The 22872-nt window shown below is 41.3% G+C and overlaps 3 protein-coding genes across 6 annotated transcripts; 1 reads left to right on the plus strand and 2 right to left on the minus strand.

Moving 5' to 3' along the window:
* Positions 1-451: 451 nt before the first annotated feature.
* LOC147055405 (uncharacterized) lies at positions 452-4978 on the minus strand. Its single transcript, XM_085913815.1, has 8 exons — positions 3634-4978; positions 3237-3421; positions 3043-3140; positions 2450-2613; positions 2187-2379; positions 1552-1699; positions 1403-1478; positions 452-1315 (listed from the first exon to the last, which is right to left on the minus strand). Exons 1-8 carry the CDS (start codon positions 4976-4978, stop codon positions 1164-1166), a joined length of 2361 nt encoding a protein of 786 aa, XP_085769941.1. The 3' UTR covers positions 452-1163.
* On the plus strand, positions 2482-12664 carry LOC147055406 (uncharacterized). Of its 3 annotated transcripts, XM_085913818.1 has the most exons (21): positions 2482-5411; positions 5790-5918; positions 6522-6659; positions 6742-6848; positions 7047-7161; positions 7393-7509; positions 7613-7674; positions 8018-8167; positions 8234-8425; positions 8518-8617; positions 8722-8863; positions 8939-9122; positions 9202-9301; positions 9377-9498; positions 9573-9604; positions 9741-9853; positions 9916-10070; positions 10414-10508; positions 10583-10661; positions 10737-10845; positions 11223-12664. In XM_085913818.1, the coding sequence occupies exons 2-21, from the start codon at positions 5846-5848 to the stop codon at positions 11294-11296; spliced, it is 2259 nt and encodes a 752-aa protein (XP_085769944.1). In that variant the 5' UTR covers positions 2482-5411; positions 5790-5845; the 3' UTR covers positions 11297-12664. The 3 variants fall into 3 exon arrangements, 2 of the variants coding, with proteins under 2 accessions (XP_085769944.1, XP_085769942.1); XM_085913816.1 differs by lacking the exon at positions 2482-5411 and having other exon boundaries at positions 5725-5918; XR_015066372.1 differs by lacking the exons at positions 2482-5411; positions 11223-12664 and having other exon boundaries at positions 5722-5918; positions 10414-10471; positions 10737-10759.
* LOC147055407 (kelch domain-containing protein 10-like) lies at positions 12057-15860 on the minus strand. Of its 2 annotated transcripts, none has more exons than XM_085913819.1 (10): positions 15572-15860; positions 14847-14939; positions 14556-14777; positions 14267-14421; positions 14034-14182; positions 13877-13961; positions 13699-13765; positions 13564-13611; positions 13348-13487; positions 12057-13274 (listed from the first exon to the last, which is right to left on the minus strand). In XM_085913819.1, exons 1-10 carry the CDS (start codon positions 15654-15656, stop codon positions 13065-13067), a joined length of 1254 nt encoding a protein of 417 aa, XP_085769945.1. In that variant the 5' UTR covers positions 15657-15860; the 3' UTR covers positions 12057-13064. The 2 variants fall into 2 exon arrangements, with proteins under 2 accessions (XP_085769945.1, XP_085769946.1); XM_085913820.1 differs by having other exon boundaries at positions 14847-14968.
* Positions 15861-22872: the final 7012 nt, after the last annotated feature.

Genomic DNA, 22872 nt, shown 5'->3' on the forward strand with positions numbered 1-22872 from the left:
GTTAATTGTGCCTTCTGCCATCTAGTGGTGGAGCATTTAAATGTTCTACCTGTTGCTATAAATGAAGGTAGGTGCATTCTTTATACAAAAGGAATCATTTTGGAATCACTGCACACAATAAGTGTTGGAGTACCTTTACATAAGTATTTCTTCACATTGCGTGAAAGCCTCTGCATTCATTTTAAGTGCATGCAATACAAAACCAAAGCATAATCATAATAATGCCTCTCCAATTTTGTTCTCCTTCCAGGCATCTATTTTGTCCCTATTTGTGTCGTAGGTGAGGTAAAATTAATTACTTTTGGCAAGAGGACAAATTATATGTGGCATATTGTGTAATTAAAAATATCCAAATGTGAAATGACTGACATGCTGAACCTTATTTGTGCATTAAGTGTTTTTACATTATAGATATTATTCTGCAGTCCCCAATACAATAATAAAGTCCGTTTTATACAAATCCTTTATTGCAGCTTATAAACTCACATTATCATTATTACGTGATTCCCCAAAAGAATGATCCCATTTCACTCAAGTTATTATGAATAAATTACAAATACAACTTTGTTCATTTTTTTCTATGCTAGTGTCAGGCCAAACAATTAAATGTGCTTCCATTAATCGGAAGAAGGTACGATAAATCTGTGTATCTACACGGTGCCATCACAAAGACAGCATTTATGTGTAAATTAATGATTACAGGAATACATTTATTTGGTAATAATATTTTCTAATGTAAAATTGGTTTCTTGGGTAAGTAAAGATGGGAAACACTGGATTTTTTTAAAAATCTGTTCATGGAACCATCACAGGTGCTTCTTTTGGCCTTGTTCATCGAACTCACCTTGTTTAAAAACCTGCGTGTGCATTGGTCCTGTTTTGAACATTGTTATGATTACAGGAAATGATTACCAGAGACACGATGTGGGAAAAAAATGCATAAAAGAGGCTTTCTTCTGTGACATTCAATTGTTTAGAATATCCAGGTCATCATAAACACTTTCAAAAGTGTCAGTTTTGCTTGGTTGAAGTTAGAAATCAAAATTTAATGATACTGTCTCGAGTTCAAATTTAAGATGGAGAGTCGACAAACCTTGTTCAACAGTTTTTTTTCCCTCCCCCAGATATCACAATTTTAAACTCGACTGTCCGTCCCCATCCCGCTAATCACGTAACAATGGATTTTTTTCAAAAGGTTCTGGCAAATTGCCATATCTTCTATGTGCTGTCCAGGGTTTGATCATGTTCAGAGGTCCAGCAGAAACCACAGTCCTTGCTTTCTCCTTCATTTGGCTCACAGATGTCACATCTCTCTCTGCACAATTCAACAGAAATCCAAATATTGTTGAGAATCATAAAGAACTTTTAGACATTTTTTTTTTCTTGTAAAGAAATCGCTTACTCTTCCTGTAACATCGAGGCTCACAGGAGTGACCAGAAGCTGTGTTACACACAGATGTGCTACAGTGAATGAACACCTGGGAAAGAAAAATGTGTTAAGACAAACATCCAGACATGCTGCAAAATTTTTTTATGTGGATTGTGCATTACATATTCATTCCGGGGTAGTAGTGAGTTGGGGTCAACAAAGGTTAACATTTTGAATATAAAGCGCCTGTGGTGACCCGGGAAGTTCACACCGTCGCCAGGGAAGACAGCAACCGGGGTAGCTACGTAGCGATCGTCCATGTTTGGACACCTGCAGGAAGAAATATTTAACATCTGAAAGTTTATCCAATGTAATACGGTATGTCTTTTTTTTTATTTATTTAATATGATGAGTCATTTTAATTCTGTATATTCATTTTACATCATCATATTGAATATTTTGCATGACTAGAAAAAGTGTACCTTTAACAAAGCCTCCAATGTTTTCATTGACATTACGAGAACCTATGCTACCTATGAAAACATTTTCAGTTGCTTACAATAAAAATGTTCAATTGCTGAAGAAGATATTGAAATATTACACATATGCATTTAGACTTTTTAGGTTAAGTGAATGTGATTTTAGTTCTTGACGATGTATTATAAACTATTTTGCTAACTTTAATTCCTTTTCTTAATTTTATCAGTGCGTCTTTTATGAACCTTGAGTCAGAAATAAATTCAATTGAATAGTTCATCACCACAGTAAGCAGATTAAAATATCATCCAAGGAGCCTGTAAATAGGTTTTGCTGTTACCCATTGACGATAATGTCCCACTGAGGCTGGCTATGCGGATTAGCAGTGGTGGTGGTCCAACAGCGCCCAAGGTTCAGGACAAGGTTGGGATCAGCCCTGTCCATAAGTTGAATCTCCACATACACGTTGTCCCTCAAGACTTTGTTCACGGGGTAGTCGGCGTCCGTATAGAAAGAGTTGTAGGCCGCTTCCTCTGCCAGTACAAAGAAACATGACATTCTGTCTCGAAAACGATACAGGGTACCGGTCGTCCGTGCACGTACCTTCAATACAACCCTTCGTAAAGCATTGTCCATTACCCAACCTCAGCCGCACGTGGATGGGACCCAAAGCAGCGACCGATAAAGGAGAACTCCGCAATGGTAGCATTTCTGTAATCATACTCTCAACCAAACTGGTGGCGGTGTATCTACACTGGAAGAGTAAACTGAAAAAAGAAAGGTTACATGAGGGGGATGTTTGAGTGCATTTCGTTTGAAAGGGTTGAATACAAATGTTTTGTTTTGAAACCAAATGTTTTGGGATATTGGACTTTTGGTGACACACTAAAATAGGTTAACTTGATCTGAGTTCTGAATTTAGGGTAAGGGTTAGGTTTTGTCTAACAAGAATGTAAAGAGGAAAAAGAATACTTATATACACACACACAGAATTTGATTGTTCATGGTTTAAAACTTTTTTTTGTAAATTTTGCAATTCAGCTCCTTGTTAGAGAACAAGGTATGCAAAAGTACAAAAACATTAAGCCATCAAAAATGTGTTACAAAGTTTAGAGATGTTCAAATTAAGTTGTAAAAGTAAATCCTAAATTTTACTCCCAATACCAGATATCTGTAGATATTTTAAGTTTCCTTACTCAAAGCTGCTGTCCCTGGTTATGGCACCCAGTGACCCCACTCCAACTTCATACGAGGAGGTCATCCTATTCTCATAGATGATTTTATCAGCCACCTCCTGAAAAAGACATTGTGAAAAAGGAATATATATATCTCACACACAAGCCCTCGTTTGGTTTTGTGTGGGATGTGAAGAATAAATTCAATGTCTTACCGCAACGATGGTACCGCAGGCACTCACTGGAAACTGGTAGATGGAAAAAGCAGAATTGTAGTCAATCTGTGAGCAACCAGGACCATCTCCCAACAGTGAAATAGACTCAATGTCTAGATTGGGTTGAGTGGCATCTCTGGCCACTACCAAAATGAACTGAGCATCTTTGGTGCACTGGATGGTCACTAGAAGAACACAACAACATGATTGGTTTGAGATGACAAATGGTCAAATTAATGGTATTCACCAATAGTGATTTTTTTTTTGTGGTGAGTGGTCACTCAAGCTAATTGCAAAAAACGGATCTCTTTTGAATGTCACTGAGATATACAAGTCTACAGTCTCAACATACTATACTGGAGAAAAAACAAAGAAGAAAAAAAAATGGATTACACACCACTTTTTCCATAGTAACAATCCCGGCCATCGTAGCAGCAGCTAATGGCTTCACACTCATTGATAGTTATATCAGAGGCACCACATGGAATTCTTTGGACTCTTGGCACATCACAATTCTGGTAATTAGGGTCTTTCAAAACAGGTTGGCGAGGGATCAGTGTCTGTTTCTCATGGTGGGTTCGCTTGGGTTCCTGGATTTGTATGGGTTTTGTAATTTGGTACTTTGGGTAGTAGCAATTGCGCCCATCGAAGCAGCAGTTAATGGTTTCACAAGAAGTGGCAGTAATACCAAAACCTCCACATTGGATCCTTTGGACTGTTGGCACATCACAGTTCTGGAAGTTAGGGTCTTGCACACCAGGTTTGAGAGGGACTAGTGTCTGTTTTCCAGGAGGCGGTGGCGGAAGTTTCTGCGGAAAATATGGATCATAAAATCCACGAGGTTGCACGCTTTGTGGATTTGAAGTTTGATCATTTGGGCTCTTAGCCATTTGGAACATTGGAGGATAAACAGGTAAAGAATACGAAGGCTTCGGTGATCGGTCAGATGGAGGATTACGGGATTGCTGGGAAGGTTGAAACCCAGGCACTCCACGAAATGGAGGATTATCAGGATTTGGGGGTAACAAACTATCGGGTGACTCTAAACCTTGGAACACGGAGGGTCCAGACATCGAAGGATGGTTTGGTAGCTGATCCACAGGTTTTGGGTTTGATGGATTACTGGGTCCCTGAAAACGTGGCAGGGAATCGTAGTAAATAAAGGGTAGTCGATGATTACTTGGAGGATTCGGCCCTGAAGGACTTAACTGTGATAAACCAAGAACCGCTGGGTTGTATGCGACGGGGTAACGAGGACTAAGCCAAGGACCGGGCCCATAACCCATGCCAGGAGGCTTCTCCAATGAAGAGTCCACAGATGAAGAATGTCTCACAATTGGTGGCTTCGGCTGATTGGGGGGTCTGAAGTAGCCATACGAACCAGATCCTGGTGGATCTGCCTGGCCTTCAGGAGGTGGTGGAGGGTTTTGCGATGATGGATGTTGGAAAAACAGCCATGGAGGAACGTTTGGTTTTTCAGCACTTAGAAAAGGATAATTTGTCTCTGCAGTCACGTAAGGTGGCAATACATCGTCTAGTAGTCCTTGGTGAGATGGTTGTGGGGATGAAGGCTTCGGATATGGACTTCGAGGTGGTTTTTGCGGATCGTAAGGGTGAATGTAAGGCAGTTCTGGTCGATTCTCTTCCTGTCCAGGTGGCAACCAAGCTCCAACCTTTGTCCAAGTGAAGCACCATAGCAGCGCTAGTCCCACAAATGAGATGGCACTCCAGCGTATGATCATGGCTTCACTGAAGTCTGATCCAGACAATTCCCAAGTGCGCCATACACTGTATGCCTCCCACCGTATTTATATTTGGAAAAACAGGATGTCTTTAAAGTACCACCTCTCCTGGTTGAAAAAAATTCACCAATCAAGTCCTTTCTTTTTTTTCCCTCTTCAAACGCAGTGTAAACTTTTGTTGTGTATCTCCTGTGGTGAAAGCTCAGCTTGACACTTGGGTCACTCAAACTTTTCACAAGGCCTTTGTGACCTCAATCTGTATTTGACACCAAATATTTATTTGAAACACAATACAGCAAACAAATATAGAGTTAAATGTTTATCTTTCACCAGCAAGCATCATGCAGTTCAAGGTTTAGATGACACTCACGGGAAGTAGAACAGGGGGCATGTTAATCGCTTACTTGGAGTATAAATTTCTACCATTTACAATGTAATATACTTTTTTTAATATGCAGATCATATTCACATTCAAGCTGTAATTGTGCCAAGCTTGGCGTCACTATAGGTATTCAATACTTTATAGAGAGGAGTTAAATAAAGTAAGACTCTCAAGCTATTTAGCCATCGAGCTAGCTAGCCCGCTCTCATATCTCTATCTGTATATTATATATAGACATATAATATATGATGGATATTATTATGCTTTAAATTTTTAACTACAAATACAAATTCGTCAAAAGAAACACTTCAATCATTTTTTTTCCCATACTGCCTCTTATTAGGGAGCTTTCCCTTTAAGAACTATGGAGTGACTACATTTCCCATAATGCCACCTGCTAACTCCCGGACGTCAATCCGCTTGCCTCAGTACTGCTGGAGCTGGTCGACTCGGGTACCTCCGGTCGCTTTGCACGGCAACCCAAGATGTCTCGCTTATCTTCGCCGGGTTCAGACGCCAGTAGTCGCAGGAGGAAGAGGCCGGCTGAAGACTCTCAAGGTAAGCTACCTTCGGCTTCAGTCATGGGCAATAGCATTTTTTTTATTTGTACTATTCTCGCGGGGCTCAGCGAATGGCTTAGAAATGTATCGACGACTTAGAAATGGAGTGACAGCTCCTTTGCCTCATGCGTGTGCATCACAGTAAGTTTCCTGTAAAAATCCTCGTTATGAAAATCGGCATTTCTGCGTCCTCCTGCAGCAGATGAGACACAAAAGTGGGAAGTGAGTGAGTGGGAAGTTATTACAGAACCATGGAAAGCGAGAAGTCACGAGGATTGCGCAACATTTACTCATGAAAGCAAGTATTTGTCTCACATGACAACACTGCCATTAAATAGCTCGTGTGTTTTTTAATTTTTTTTTGTAACTTAACATTTTGATAGCAGAATGACATCAGAATAGAAAAAAAAAACAAAACTTTAAAATGATGTCATTGGTTTAATTAGCACTCGTGGCATCGGGTACTTGGCATCGGAGTACTCGAGTCGAGCAACCAGTCTCGGTTGTCCCACGCCTCTTGTCCCAAAGTCAGCTGGCATAGCTCTCCTGATAAAACACGCTCTAGAAATTGAATGAATAATTTGTCTTTACTGCATTGCAGATCCTCCATCGGAACAACAAGATGACCAGACAACTGTCAGAGGTTCACAATATCACTCAGTGGAGTGTTCCCCTGCGGCCACACACCAACCTGAATCTCCTAACCAGTGTGCAAGAAAATACCTGTCAGCACATTCACGTGAGTAGTGGCAAAGTTTACGTTTGTTCTCATTACAATTTGGCTGAACCAAACATTTGTTTCTTTTCGTCGACCCTCTAAGATCCAAACCATCAGCCCCACGATGACAGCTGGGAGGAGATTCAAAGCTTAAGAACCATCAGAGCCGAGAACGAAGTGGAAGCCAACAAGCTGGTCAACAACTACAGAGTATGACGTTACTGTTATTATGATGATGATGACGTTTTTATTATCAGTTTTGTAGTTGTAATATTGTGCCAAAAATACTAAAACAGTCAACATTTACACGGTCATATTAGATTCTGTGAAGGTTGTAGTTCATGTTTGGTTCGCAATGAATTTTTTATTTTTTTGTAAGTACCCTATATATGTCCGAATGTGTTTCAGTTTGGTTTTAGAAAATGGAAGAGCCACGTGACCGAGCGTCCCTTTGAAGACAGATCTGAAGTGGTGAAAGAGCTCTACTCGGAACTCAACGTCATCAAGCCACATACTGGTCCAGGTACACTTAGAGACTCTGTGGATCTCTTCAGTCTGGTTGAATGGAATTAAAAAGGCACCTGAATAAGTCCTTTCTCAACATTTCAGCCAACACTATGAATTTTGATGCGCTTGGGCTCAAATGTTTTTTTTAAAGATGACTTATTTTAAAATGTTGTTTTCATGCAGATTTAATGAAGAAATACAGACAATTTAAAAATGTGACTGATATTTTCTTTTGCCCTTTTGTCAGGCCATCTCATCACATGTGGAAATGTGCTGTATGTGTTTCTATTTGGTTGGTGGCTCTCCCTGATGTACCTGCTGGTGGGCATACTGATGTTCATCACTGTCATTGGTGCACCCTATGGTAGGTTTAGCACACGGGATTTGTTTCAGACTAACTCGCGATAGACTAGTTTAATGCCCAACATAACAGTTCATCTTATGCTTTTTCTTTTCTACTTATTCAGGACAGCTCTGCTGGAAGCTGTCCTGTTACTTCTTGTGGCCATTTGGAAAGTTAGTTCACCAGGTATTAATGTATGCATTGATTGGATATTACACCTGGCCATAGCCATCTATTATATTTACATGTGTTTTATATATATATTTTTTTTTTTGACTGGAATCCTCTTATTTAGGTTAATCAGGCCTAATTATTTTTGTGTAGTATTTTTTCTTTTGTACAACTTATTGACCAATCAATAATTTCGTTTTTCTCTTTGTAGATGAATTGTTAAGGGCTCAACACATTTTGCATTCTTGGCAATTGATATCTTTTCTACCATATTCTCAAGTGTGCACACTGTCTACCTTCATTCAATCTTCTGATTGTGAGCACGTGATTATTATTCTAACGTTACATTTTCTTACAGATTGGACATACAGGCAGATATGGGCAAATGTCTGATTGCGAGTCCACCGTGGACTGGATAGAAGACGACTTGCCTGTGCTGCTGCCGTCACCTGCCGAGAGTCCCGTGCCAGAGGAAGCAACCGAGCGACCAGCGCATTCTGGCTACTGGGTAACATTTGATCATGTTTTTAAATATAATGACCCAAAAATATTGAACATGCATTTTCCCCTATAGTGTCGTTTCTCCACCTATGTGTGGTTGTTACTGGGATATCCTCCGCTGGTGATTCTCCACTCTCTGATTTGCCTCCTTTCGTGGATGTTGGTCTTCACCATTCCTGTTGCCAAGATGAACGCACGCACTTTTGTCGTCATCCTTCTCTTGCCTCCGGAGGATGTGTGTGTGTCAGCCAGTTTGCAGAGCAAGGTAAGGGAACTAATTTTTTTTTTTGGGGGGGGGGGGGGGGGGGTAACTACAACACAGGTACTCATGAACATTATTTTATGATTGTACTTTAGCGTGAAGGTTTCAAAAGCCGGACGCTGCTGTGTTGCTACCACGCAGCAAACTGGTACTACTACAAGTATACTGTTGATGGCATCAATGTTTTTGCTGTCAGTATCCTTTCATGCTATAAGCATCAGTTGATTCAATTTGGATTGAAATCATATTTGCCATGTTTTAAAATGAAGAACAGTTATTCCCTTTGACCCTCCTCCCAGACCTCCTCCCTCTTGTCATAATTGCTTTGATCATCGGCTACCTAGACAGAGAAAACCAGTATGCCAGCTCTGACGTCAAGTTTGCCATAGCAACCGTCTCCATCATACCCTTGTCGCACTACATCGGCATGGGCATCGCCAGGTGAGCTCATTTCTTTTGATAACATCACACACACCCAAAAAATCTTTCTCACCGGTTTTTGGAACCATCCCACAGTATCTCGGCCCAGAGTAACTTCGCCGTGGGCGCCGTCGTCAACGCTACCTTCGGCTCCATCACAGAGTTGACTTTTTACATAACGGCTTTGCTGAGAGGTCACCGGGCAGCCAACCCGTGCCTGCAGGAGGTCGTGAAGGCCGCTCTGACCGGGACGCTTCTCGGTTGCATCCTCTTCATCCCTGTGAGGCGTCATATTTTGCACACACACACACATGCGGCAATGTTCTTGGAGGAATGCAATCATTTGTCTCCGCCTCCAGGGCATCTGTATGATTATTGGGGGGTTGAGACATCGCGAGCAAAGATTTAACAGCCGCTGCACAGGAGTCAGCTCTGCACTGCTCTTCATTTCTGTTGGAGGTAAGTGAAAGCTTGGAAATTTGATTCCTGGGCCTTGTCGTCAGTGTAAACTTAATCCAACAATCATGTTTACAGGGGTCTTCGCCCCGACATTGTTCTCCAAGGCTTATGGGAACTTTGTTTGCGACTCGTGCACCAATTCCACGTCAAGCAACACCACGGGCAACTTCATCTGCCGCAATTGTCACTATGATGTGGTAAGCGCCCTCACTCGGACAGAATGGTACCGTGTGCAGAAAATTTCACATGGTTCTTTCTTTCTATTTAACAGAACAACGGGACACTGTTTCATCACCATGTTCAGTAAGACATTTGAGTTCCTCGAAACAAGCATGACAGATTTTTTTCCACTGCATACTGTTATTTTGTTTTCCCAATTCGCTTCGGGAAATCTGAGCCTCTTTAGTTGAACACAAGTTGACTTCTTTTTGTTTTCTAGGCCCCTGGTGTACACTGTGTCGGCCCTCTTGCCCGTGGCTTACATCATCGGATTGATATTCACCCTCAAGACACACTCCCACATCTACGAGATCCATGTTGGAGACAGACAGGGTAGGATTATATTCCCGCTTTGATGCTAATTGATGCTAATTGTCACGGTCTTTTCCAACCAGAAAGCGGTCACCAGCAGCACGGTGGTCCGGTAGTTCACTGGTCCCGATGGAGGTCTCTTCTCATCCTCATCTTGGCCACCGTGTTGACGTCTGCTTGCGCCGACCTGGCCACAGAACACATCCAGCCCATCCTTAATCAGCCTCAAATCTCCCAGGTTGGGATATATGACTCGGGCAATATTCAATTTTTTTTTTTTTTGAAATGGTCAAAAAGCCAAAAATGGTCAAACTATTGTTTTTGGGGAATTTTTTTATATTGTAAAACAGCCATATGTTCTGGATATAATTTGTTTTGGTTTTAATTTCTGTCATCAGCCGTGGACTTTGAAAAATGAACTCGCCTATTTTGACAAATGTAAGAAGTAAAAGTCAGATCATGAAATGTTTAAGTAAAATACAAATATCTGAAAAATCGAATTAATTAGTAAGAAAATAGTTTTAATTGGTTACGTGACTCTGTCTTGGGCTGAATGTGTTTTTATCGGTTTCCTTCTCCAGTATTTTATAGGGGTAACGATTCTCGCCATGGTTCCCGAGATCCCTGAGATTGTCAACGGTATCCAGTTTGCACTTCAAAATAACATAAGTCTCAGGTACCTTCATGAACATAATTACATTTCAAATGTGACTTTTGCTCTTTGCAATAATTTTTTCTTTTTGCCTTCAGTTTAGAGGTGGGAAGTTGCATCGCTGTGCAGGTCTGCATGCTTCAGATTCCGATCCTCGTCTTATTCAATATCTTTTATGTAAGGTCTTCTCATTTTTCTTAGCGGCATTCAGACAAGTTGATTTTTTAATTCATGCTGCTGCTGCTTTGTCAGGATGTGGGCTTTGTGCTCTTGTTCAGCGACTTACACCTCTGGACCAGTATCTTCAGCGTGATTCTGGTCAACTACATCTTCATGGATGGCAAATCAGATTATTTTCAAGGTAAGTGCTTGAGAACAGCGTATACAAAAATAATCCATTTTTTATTTGTCTTCAATGTCTTCATTGTGTCATTTACAATAATTCAATCAATATTAACCCATGTCTCAAATAGTTTATTTTACTAACATAAGTTCAAGTTCTTAGTTGCCCAATTTATAATAAAGGTAATTATTTACAAATATTTCTGTCTTTTATTTAATTTTTATTTAGCCTGTAAATTGACAGCATAATTACAAAACATTATCAAAAAAATGTTGATTATTATTTATACAAATTAAAAAAAAAAAAAAAATTCAGGGAAAAGCAGCTATCTGCTACTGAGTTCAAAAATAAAATATTTCCCCTTTTTCTCTGCCTTGTGTGTTTTTAAAATGCAGGTACAGCTCTGGTAGTTGTCTATCTGATCCTATTGGCTCTCTATTACTTTGCTCCATCACCAGCAGGCTGCTGACTTGGAGGACCTATTCACGACACTACTCACAAATAAAATGGGCAGGATGAAGCTAAAATATTTTAATATACAGATTAACTTAACTTTTTATTCAATTGCGATGTTTTAGTGAACTTTAGGTTCATCCTGAAATTTTACACCAAAGTCTAATAACCCAAACCTTTTGTGAGTAGTGTGTATAATGAATGGACAACAAAAGGAAGTGCTTCAACATTAGCATTGATGCTAACATTACAAGTTGTGTGGAGTGTTTGCACAAGTAAATTATAAACTCCAAAGATCTTAACCAGTACCACTCCATGTTTTAAAACTTGATCCTGATAGGACTTTTCCTAAATATTTCATATTGATGTTTAGAATTAAGCATATTCATGAATATTAGGAAGGTTCTATCCCTCCTTGTGACTGTTATTCCAGGTGCATCTAAATAAATCAAAAAAATAGTCAAGTTTATTTCAGTAGGTCAACTTAAAAAGTGCAAAATTTATGAATCATTGGAAAACATGTTCAACCAACATGTGTGTACTCTAATTTGGATCACAGTTATCAAATTGTCAAAATTGTGTTGTCCATGATATTTTAATTTATTAAGATGTACCTGTAAAAGAGCCAAATGTTCGATCTTGTATTTTTGTTTTAGAGATAAATAATAGAACAATGTTAACTTTTTTTTACCTCAGTGTGTCAAAATAGTATGTGATATTTTAATTAAAAAAAAAATGACTGTGAAATTGTGGCAATATACTCCTCCATACAAATATTTGGAAAAAAACGGTCTGCCTGACTTTTATTGCACAACGAGAATTAGACAAATTTACAGAATCAAATATGGCATTCCAACATGCAGGAGAGATCAAACATCACAAATAGAAACATCTCCAACACAAGCAAGGCCTACTTTCAACACTGCAGCAGACTGACTTAACAAATGAAGTAAAGTGACAATGTGGAAAAATTAAATTGTCATTACAGTGCTGAATGTGTCCCGAGGTTAAAAATGTGCTTTTCAAAACTGTACCTTTTTACAGTTAAAAAAAAAATCATGAATAATAAAATAATGTTCTTTATGACAGGTTCGGGCAACATTTAGTTATAAAAACAAGCAAACAACAACAACAACAACAGAGGAGTAAACAGCAGCACGTTGATTTAAAACAACTTAGTGGCTTAGTGTAACCTGCACGCAACCAGCACCGTCAATGATAAAGAGGAATCTGAGCATTCAAAAGGCACCGGATGGAGAAAAACAAGACTACAAGTGTAAAATTAAAACCCCAAAAATACTAGAAGGAGGCACTAGAAGTCACAGTGATAACATAAAAAATTAAAAAATCAATTCGAATAATCACATCTGAACATTACACCCACAAACTTCCTGCTTTTGTCCCACAATTCCACGCTATTGCATTCTGTTGCTCCAAAACAAAAATATGAACAATATACAATGAAGTGGAACAGTTGGACGCAAAAAATTCATAACGCCTCTCGAAAAATGCAAACCAGTTACCGAGGCAATAAAAAATCACAGTTGACCAAATTAAATTAGGGTGCGTACAGACAAGTTAATCTCAACACAGATTTCTAAAATGAAACACATTCCCCAAATGTTTAAGGAAATAAATCAGACTGAACTCCAGAAGGCAATTTTTACAACCACAGTCAGTCGTTGGGGTTTTTCTTTTTTTTTTTTAAACGACTGTTCACCATGCAACACTCACGTCTGTCCCATCGCGGAGCGGCTCCTCCTACGATGAGATGAGATGTCTACCTACTTGAGCCGTTGGATGAGCGTGTGTGGCAGTCCAAGGCTGAGCAGCTGCAACGTGGACAGCTGAGCTAAGTGAGGAACCGTCTTCAGTAGCTTCTCCCAGGCCAGCTCCAGCAGACTGGGCACCACCAGCCACACTTTGTACAACGAGGCCGTACGTCGATTCCCTGACATGTTCACCACGCCGCCGTGGACGTACATGCAACCCGCCTGAAAAAAAAAAAAATGACCAGTGTCAATTTTTTTTTGTTCTTCTCATTACAGTCCTGATGTTACGGCTCACAGGCGTGACGGCGGCGCAGTGGAAATAGGCAGGCTCCGGCATGACGGCAGGCAACTTGGTCCACTGAAAGGTGCCGAGGTGGAGCTTCCACAAGTCGGCCATGATCAACTGACCGTCGTAGCCGCCGCAAATGAACACCTCTGTGAGGGAGAACCACGAGGTAGTTTGTCAAAGTAGCAGAAGCTACAGAGATGGTTGCTATTGAGGAGGACTCACCGTGTTGGACCTGCACGCAACTGTGACAGCGTCGAGCAGCGGGATATCCTGTTATCAATATCCAATCAAACAATGGCTATAATATACAAATCTACCATCTTGGAAAAATAACTTTCAAAGCATTAAGGCACTGACCTATTTTTTCATGGGCTTTGGTGGCTATTTCCTCCCAGTAGTTTGTCTCCAGGTTATATGCGTGAATCTGGAAAAAGTAAAAAAAAATAAAAATTACAATAAAGTGCTATTTCTGAATCCAAAATACATTTTGAAATAATTTGGAACAAATTAATTTCAACCCGCTGTACAGTCTTACTTTATCCAGGCGATACGATGACCAGGAAGTCCCGCCTCCTAGAATGTATATCCTTTGTCCATCATGAGCTAGCTCGTGTCTGTACCTATGACCATCATCCAATAACACCGTGATGATGCCGCATTGTTTCGGATCAACTCTCGTGCTTTCATCTCACCTCTCTTCTGGTAGATCTGTGGGCACGTTGTTGGGCTTGAGATGGCTCCACTCTTTGGTAGTCAGGTCCAGCCTGTGCAGATCGGTGCTATAAAGGTAGCCCGTCGTCCCTCCAAAAACGTACAAGCAACCGTTTATGATGACCATCGCCTGCAAAGGGGCAACACAGCATATTTCTGGGCCATCTACTGAAAAAAAATAAAATAAAATACGACAATGCTGTGCCGTAGTTACCTGGCCGTAGATCTTGTTGGGCTTGGTCCCTTTGCAACCCAACAAGTTCCATTGTTTGTACTTAACGTTGCAAACGTGGACGTCATTTCCGTTGTTTTCACCAAATGGAATGCCGGTACCGCCAAACACCAGTAGATTGTTCCCATGGAAGACAGCTACAGCGGGGTAACATCAAATCAAGCTGACTAAGCATTTTTACCAGCCTTCTTCTGATTCAGCTTAACAAATGGTCAAAGTGTACACTGCCCCTTCTCAGAATATCTGTCCTTTTTCTCTTAACAGCCCTCACCTGACATGGAAGCGAGCTCCGTGGGAACGTAACCCTCCGTTTGAACGCGGTGCCAGGTGGCGGTGGCAAAATGAAACCTCCACAACTCCCTGAAGAGAGGAAAGTCTTCATTTTCCGCCCCACCCGCTTCCTCGAAGTCCGGGTTGTAGCCTCCAAACACGTACAGGTGAGTGCTGTCTGCCACACAGCGGTGTCCGCTACGGGCCGATGGCACCCAAGGTCCTGGGAACATTAACAGAAATGTGGATCTCCTTCGTGGTCCGAGCGTGTCGGGACAGTACGATGCGTTACCTTCTCTCAGAAATCTGTTGGGGATGCGCAGGTTGGGGAAAGCGGGGGATAAGAGTCGTCGAGCCTGGAGCCAGCGTGCCCTCATCTTGAAGCCTGTACAATCAAATCCTTCAGTTCTTGTCCTTTAGGGTTAAAGGTGAGCTGGCTTTAGGTATGAGTTGTGGGGGTAGACCCCAGATTGGAACCCCAGCACACCATAATGTCGAGAAAAACCTGCGTAGCCACTACATGATCAATGCATCAACAAAAGCCTGAAAACGATCCTCATCATTGAAATCTGGATCTAAAACATGCAGGATCAAATCCCTACAGGACTGAAATTGATGACCTCTGACCTAGAGGAGGATGACCAAAAAAGAAATGTATGCACGTAATCAGCTACTACTAGCTGTATTATATCGACACTGCATCAAATTGGTGCTGTTTGCATGCTCGGCAAATAAAATGTAGAAATGCAATATACAATTAGATGGAAATCTATTTTTATATAGCGTCATGCACATTGATGCCTGTCTAGAAATTTGCATTTTATGTCTTTAAACGTAGCTAGCCTTAGCATGAGTGCATGATGCATTCATAAAAACACTGACACGTTGAATACAACACAAGCATCGCGTTCCCCCAAAGCAGTTGATATCAAATATAAAAATGTTTATTATTATTATTATTATTATTATTATATGGCTGTTGCCAGTTCTATATTTTATCATTATTAGTTTGCGCACCTGAATCTCGACTCGAGGGCCTCCAGGACAGTTTCTCGAACTTATTGAGCTGACTGGAGCTTTCATCCTGGACCGTCGTAGACATGTTGACGAGGCAGCGACAAGCACCACGAGAGGTTTTACTTGCGGGTGCGAACGGCAAGCCGCCACAACGTCGCTTGAAAGCGGAACACCATTAAGAGGGGAAACGTGTTGAGAAATAATACAGCTGAGCTTCTTCGGCCATACACGCCAGATACTGCTGTTGTTAGTGGTGCGCTGCGGTCATGTGATCCACTCTGACCAATCAGGGGAGACGCGTTCAAAAGACGCATGCTTGTGGATTGAGAAATAATACACATGCGTTATTTAATTTAATTTAAGCAGCGATCTTTAAATAGTCATGTAAATTAGAACATGTATTTTACGTAATTGTTGTGTGGGGGGGGGGAAAAAGCTAATGGACTATTTTACAATTTGATTTGAATACTTTGGCTGTATCTGCCTTGTGATTGGCTGGCTACCAATCCAGGGTGTTCCTCGACCTGTCATACACCTGCAAAAAAATAAATAGATGGATATCCTAAAGAGTTGTCATTTACGAGCTCTAGCCACTAGATGGCGTGGTCTAGTCGCCCGTCCTCAGCTGTGGAATTTGTATCCACGGGCCTCATTATTAGTACATGATGAGGCTGCATTTCTGGAAAAAACGCAAACAGGCTGCCGGATGAATATTTAAGGATGGAGGAAACGAACGCCAGCAGAAATACAAGATCGTCGGTTAAAAGAAAGACTTTTGGACCTTCTATAAAAGTCATCTGCAGCACTATTAATACAGTTTAGAGTTTTTGTAAGAACGTAAAAAAATCTTCTGGCCATGTCTGCAAGAATAATCACAACTACCCAACCATTTTCTTATTCCTAATCGGGTCACGGGTGAGCTGGAGCCTATCCCGGCTTTAAGAGGGCTGGTTGTCGTCTGACCGCAGTGCATTATAAAAAAAATATAGCGTTTCAAATAGGAGAAAGCCGGGAGAAATATACAGGCGTGGGAAAAAATTAATTTTGACCGATTATATTTTCTGCAAATGAACGCTGCTGATCAAATTTGTTTTTGGATTTTGTAACGTGTTCAGTTGTTTGTAAAAATCAAACAAAAGTGATCATTAGTAATGGTAAAATTAAAATACAAGTGGACTAAGATAATTGAAAACAAACACTATATCAATTTTGCAATGGTCTTGTATATTTTTCCATAGCTAATTGTAACGAAGCCCCCCCCGTAGAAATCGATCAGTGTCAATTCTATACAATCAAATCACAAAAACAGAAACCAACGTCATTGTTACACGAGGAACGTACATTTCTGCCAAAGACTGCAGGAAAAAAAAAAGGGGGGGTATTAAAGATCACAACCTCAAATATCAACTCTGCACACTGTTGCCAAGTCTTGTTGCTATGGTGATTGCATCCTACTGCAGGTGTGAGTAACGACAGAGGAAGTCAACTGTGCTTCCCTCTCTTGTCTCTTAATGCTCGTCCGTATGGTACACGGGCGGAGCTCAGTGTGCATGTGTGAGCCCATGTGAGTTGTGCTTCCGTCGCAGACATGCTTGCAAACAGCCCCGAGGTTGAAACATTGAGCTTCTGTTTTGAGTCCCCCCCCCCCCCTACATACTGTATGCTCTCTGTTTATTACCAAGATGGGCCTTCTCATGCACTAACTAATAGAAGATTATTATCTTTCGATGCGTCATATTTCAACATTTTGCTCGGGAGGGAGGTCTGTCCAAAGGCGACAACCGAGGACCTTCTGAACTGTGCAAATGTAATTAAGCCTCAGGCAGGGTGTGCAAATAAATAGCTGCATGAGTCCCAAGTAGTGCTAGCAGACGTGCAGTGAACTGAGATGGTTTGAGTTGTTTCAAGGAATTCACTGTAGGAGATTCAATGTGTTTGCAATTGAACAGAAATGACTCCATTATATAATTTTTTTTATTTATTGACTTACTGATTTATGTTTACACCATGCTTGTTTTGCCCGATTTTTTTTTCTGTTGTAGTAAAGGTGTTTACTTTTAAATGAATTTGTGTTTTTCATATTAATTTATATTTTAAAGCTGATATTTTCTATTGTAATGTGTTTGTTTAACAAGAAGACCTGGGAAAAAAAATAATCACTGACGGAACCCGTTGAAATATTGAAGCTAGGATGCGCAGACATGTCAAATGGAAATGGATGGCATATTTTTTTTTTTTACACTCTCACATTGACTTGTCCAAGTGGATCAGATTTGGAGCTGTTGTTGCGCACTGCAGGCGGCTGCTACTCGCCTTTGAGTCTAACCGAGGCAGACTGAAGGGAGGCTTATTAAACCCTGGGCTGCAGCCCTTATTCTGAGGACCACAAAAGTGCACTGCGCGACATAAATAGCCCGCTATAATGTTCACCATCATCTAAATATACAGTAGCCCAAGTGCACACGTTTGGATGTAGCAGCCTCTGTGCAGAAGTGGTATTAATAGGGACTGACATTTTCACAGTTCATGGCTGAATCACTTTTTGCAAGCCTTGGTGAGCTTGCACATTTGTAACACGATGCATAAAAGCTCGCACAAGGCTCTGAATGTGTTTATGATTACATTGAGGTGGAAAGACAAAAGATGACCGACTGGAGCGAAAATGCAGTCGGACTTATTATTATTATTATTTATTTATTTTTTCCTCCCTGCCACTTTCTTCGAGTCAATTTACAGATATTCGCCATTTTAGAAAGAACGTTTTTCGCATATATAAATCATACTTTGAGTCCGTACATTCTTCAAAATGAGAAATGCCAAAAAGACATGACAGCCAAAGTGCAAAATAGAAAGTTTTATTGCTAGGACCCCGTCAACAATTCTTCAAGCCAACGTGGCCCCGGTGAGCACTGGGCCGTAGCGTGAGCGATAGCCCTCTGCCAGGATAGGACCATTAAGGCTCATTAGTCCCCTATCGATAGCCTTGATGATCGGGCCCGTGTGAGCAAGAAGGTGGCCAAAAGAGAAGGTCAGCATATGGATCTTAATCTGACCTCACTAACCCGCTTCTGTCATGCTCACATTTTATCTAGACATTGATTGAGTAGTGTGTGTGTGTGTGTGTGTGGGGGGGGGGGGGGGGGGGGGGCTTGTTGGCCAAACCTCCTGCGGTGTGTTTGATTTTTTTTTTTTTTTTATATGACTACCCATGTCTCATTGTGCATTGCTACAAAAAAAATTGCATGTTTGGTTTTTGGTTCAAATTTAAGAACTGCGTGCAAAAATGGTGAATTTTATTTGATCTATCATGAAACAGGTACATCAAATGGTTGGGATAAAGAGAAACCAAATTTCCAGGCAGAAAGGATGAGTTAACATGACAAAGAGTGGGTGGGTCCACAACATAAGACCGCAGTTATGTAATGGGGGGGGGGGGGGGGGGGGGCTTGTTTATGTGTCCCCTCTGAGTTCATGTTAGCTGATAGAAGACACCCTGCCTTCGCTGCTCTTCTTGGCTTCTGCCACATTGCATTAATGTCTTTATTCCTAGTGACTGGTAATTGGCCTACTTTGAGCCCACTGCTTGTCTCCTAGATCAACTTGTACAGTAGATAGAGAAGGACAAAAGAGTTTCGGTGAATTCAGAGATTTTGTTACCTGATACGTGTTTGAAGATTGTTGAAACTAAAGATGGAATATTCTGTTGTGATGTTGTGTAGAACTGATTTTCAGCATTTCAGTCATACGATTATTTTTTTTTGAGGAGGGGGATCATAGTGTACACCGTGGAAAACTTGAGGTTACATCTGTAGCCATAGCTAGCTAGCAGTGGCGATATGCTAGCTATGCCTATAACAAAAATGCATTTTCTCGTTCCCAACCGACCGCTTTAGAGTGCCTCGTTGTTGCGGCGTGGAAAACCCGCAGTGGGGTATATTTATTTTACACATTATTTTCAAGTAGTTCTGGGGTTTTTTGTTTACACTTTCAAAGGAGTTTTAACTGCATTTGTAAACCCATACGATAACTCATTGAAACAGTGTCTGGCAATTTTTACTTTCAAGGTTAAGGTGACCCAAAACAAACAAGCTGAAAAGTTGACAATGCTCAGCAGAGGACAGCTGGTAATGTTTAATCACAGGAGGAGTTTTCCCTGTGAGGCTTGAAGACCTTCCTTTCACTTTGTGACAGTCACAGCCGGCCTCCTCCACCTGGAAACACACAACCCTGAACCTCGGGGCCAAAGGCACAACTTTTCACCCTCTAATGAACTCTAAACTAATTCATTTGGGATGAGGCAACAAAAAAAAAAAAAGTCAGTAAGATGAGATGTGATATGAACACACAATTGTTAATGCGTGTAGGCGATATCGTTATTCTATCGGTGACATATTCATTTCATGTGATATCTTTTTATCTATGCATCTAACATGGCTCTACATTATTGTGCATAATGATGACTCGGTGCTGTTGTTCCCTCGCACGCACGCACTCACTCATTGCTAGTCATGCACATCTTCAATTGTTTTCTTGTTGGAGGCACCTCGCAGAAAAAGGCCGCTGAGTGTTACATTCAATTACAGACCCGCTGCGGCTGCTAGTCCGCGCGCCAACCTGGCGAGATGGCAAGAACACAAAAGCTGGGATGGTGCCACGGCCCGGCTGGCTCCGGCTCGACCCGGCCCCGTCGCTGTTCTAAAACGGGCTCGTCGCAGACACTCCTCCACGCGTCTCTTCCTCTCGTCTGCGCACTCAGGTCAGCGGAAAGGGAATGTAACAAACATTGTAGGCCCTGGTGCTCTATTATTCATATCCTGCTCCCAGAATAGCGTACTCAAACAGTACACACTGTTTCATCTGGCATAAAAAAAAAAAAAACATGGAAGGAGAAAGTAAAATTCCAGACCCCCTCCAAAAAAAAGACTTTGACTGGCACTTTTCTGAGATGATGAATGTCCAACATGGCAGGTTGACCGACCATATATGCACGCCTTGTTCAAAACAGTGACAATCCTCTCTTGCCCATCCGACCATGAACTCTGTATGTGCACCAAGCCAGACATCCTTGCCTGCATGTGACCAAGACCCAGCGGCCTCCGGGAACATCTCGGCACTGTTACACAACACGTGGGCGCAGTTGTCTACAAAAAAAAAAAAAACATTGTGGCTACCTTTATTTATCGTGACAACAACTCCGCCATTATTCTGTAATCAAACTGAACCAGTGGTAAAAATACTGATCGGACTGAGCAAGGCGTGGCGATACAGTCACAGTATTGTCAGAACATCATGTCTGGTATGCCCCCCCCCCCCCCCCTCCCTATTTGTGAGCTGTGATTGACAGGCGGGCTAACCAGTCTTGGCAGCGAAGAATGAGGGAGCAGCAGCGGGATCACGTCAACCTCCCATAATAGCGAGGACACGACAGAGCCCTGTTTCTGTTTCCAAACTGGTTTGTACTATAAATCGGACCGGGTTACCGCAAGTGTGATTATTGAGCCCGTAAAACAAGAAGAGGCGTTCTCTGCTGTAGTTGCTCTCATTAAGTCCAGAATGAATTTCCCTGAGTTTGGTGTGTGCTGCACACCAGAGGGAGGACTTGAGGGGGCCCAAGTGCACCTCTGGGTGGTTCAAGTGCCATTTTCACAACAACTCAGACACCCTTTTTTTTTTTATTGCGACCTGCTCTGTATCAAGAGTGAATATCCCAGCATGCAATTGTCAGATGATAGAAAAGTCACCAGACAACTTGCAGTGGAGAAACACAATGCTAGATTTGACGAAACTCTTCCAATGACCTAAATGTAATTTAGCTTACTTTTTAAGATGTTGTATTGCTTGAATTCTTTTTTTTATTATTTAAATCACATCACACGTCGCTTGGCCATTGTCTTAATCATAACTGCTTCAAAAGCCATTTAAAAAAAAAAATGGCCGACTTGAGTGAAGCATATTTTGATTTCCTTCAACTCTTCTTTTTTGTCCCAACTCTACTGCATTGCAGAGCCACTCCGACCCACCCCAACTACACACACACACACATATATATCGCTCCCTTTATTCCATTCCTCCCAAGTAAAACTAATCCAGATTGTTAAACACGGCATCATGCTTTAAAAGGATTTAAAATGGCTGTTTACGTTTGCGCTTCCTCTAAGTGCCACAACTTATTTAGTCTCCACACGACAACAGGCATGAGGGAGCCTTGCACGCATAAAAACGACAAAATGTCTTTCTATAAAAAGGAAGGCGTAATTAGTAAATGTCATTTGAGAGGGGTATGGTGAATTAGAAGCGTGCAGGATCATGTAATTAGGACCGCAGCCTTCTCATGGCCGACTGGGGGAAGGACACCACGGCAGGCAGGCAGGCAGGCAGGCAGGCAGCATCCTCTGTGACAGCAGCGGAAAACACCAGATGACACACACACACACACACACACACACACACACACACACACACACACACACACACACACACACACACACATCCCGCTGGCTTATATACACACAGACACGCACACATACATGCAGGGACAGATCACACAATGTCCAACAAGACTGACAGTGATGTTTGACTGTTATGGCGTGGATTCCCCCCCCCAGCCACCTTTCTGCCCGTATCTCTTCAACGTCCCATTTGAAAGCAAGCATGTGGATCTGAAGCAATGAATTATCTCTACTTTCTGTCTAGAAAATGTTCCCCCCCCCCCCCCCCCAAAAAAAAAAAAAAATATTTTGAACATTGTTATGTCCATGTGAATTGTTAAACTTGATTCAGTTCACATCACGGTTTGGAAATGTTGTTAAAAAAAAGAGGCCTTAAACTGTGAGTTGAATATACTGTTAAACTAAACAAAAAACTGAGAGAATTATATATTTTAAGTTTAAAACAACCACACACTGGATCTTTACCTTGTGAAAGTCCATTTAGCTTAATGCTAACAAAACCAAAGCAAAGCATATGTGCTAAGCTAATGCTAGCATTGAAAGTCACTGTTTCAGAGTTTTTCTAAGAAATGGATCTTTGAAGTCACATAGTTTTCATATCATGTGTGTCATTTGTTGCTAGGTTAACATAAAATAAAATATCAATTTAATTTCAGAAATTTAAAATAAATGGTTTGACAGGAAACAGTCCGCCTGCTAACTTGCTAACTAACCTATTGCAAAGTCATCACTGTCATCATCTTCAATTATTCTCTTTTGGGAAGAATCAGTCGCTTATTTGCACAATTAATGCCTGCGTCGTCTTGACACGAATGGATTTAAAGTACATGGAGCAGCTAACTAAATGAAAAT

Source organism: Syngnathus leptorhynchus, chromosome 6 (genome assembly GCF_054491065.1).
Source record: "Syngnathus leptorhynchus isolate UIUO chromosome 6, UIUO_Slep, whole genome shotgun sequence".
Classification (NCBI taxonomy): domain Eukaryota; kingdom Metazoa; phylum Chordata; class Actinopteri; order Syngnathiformes; family Syngnathidae; genus Syngnathus; species Syngnathus leptorhynchus.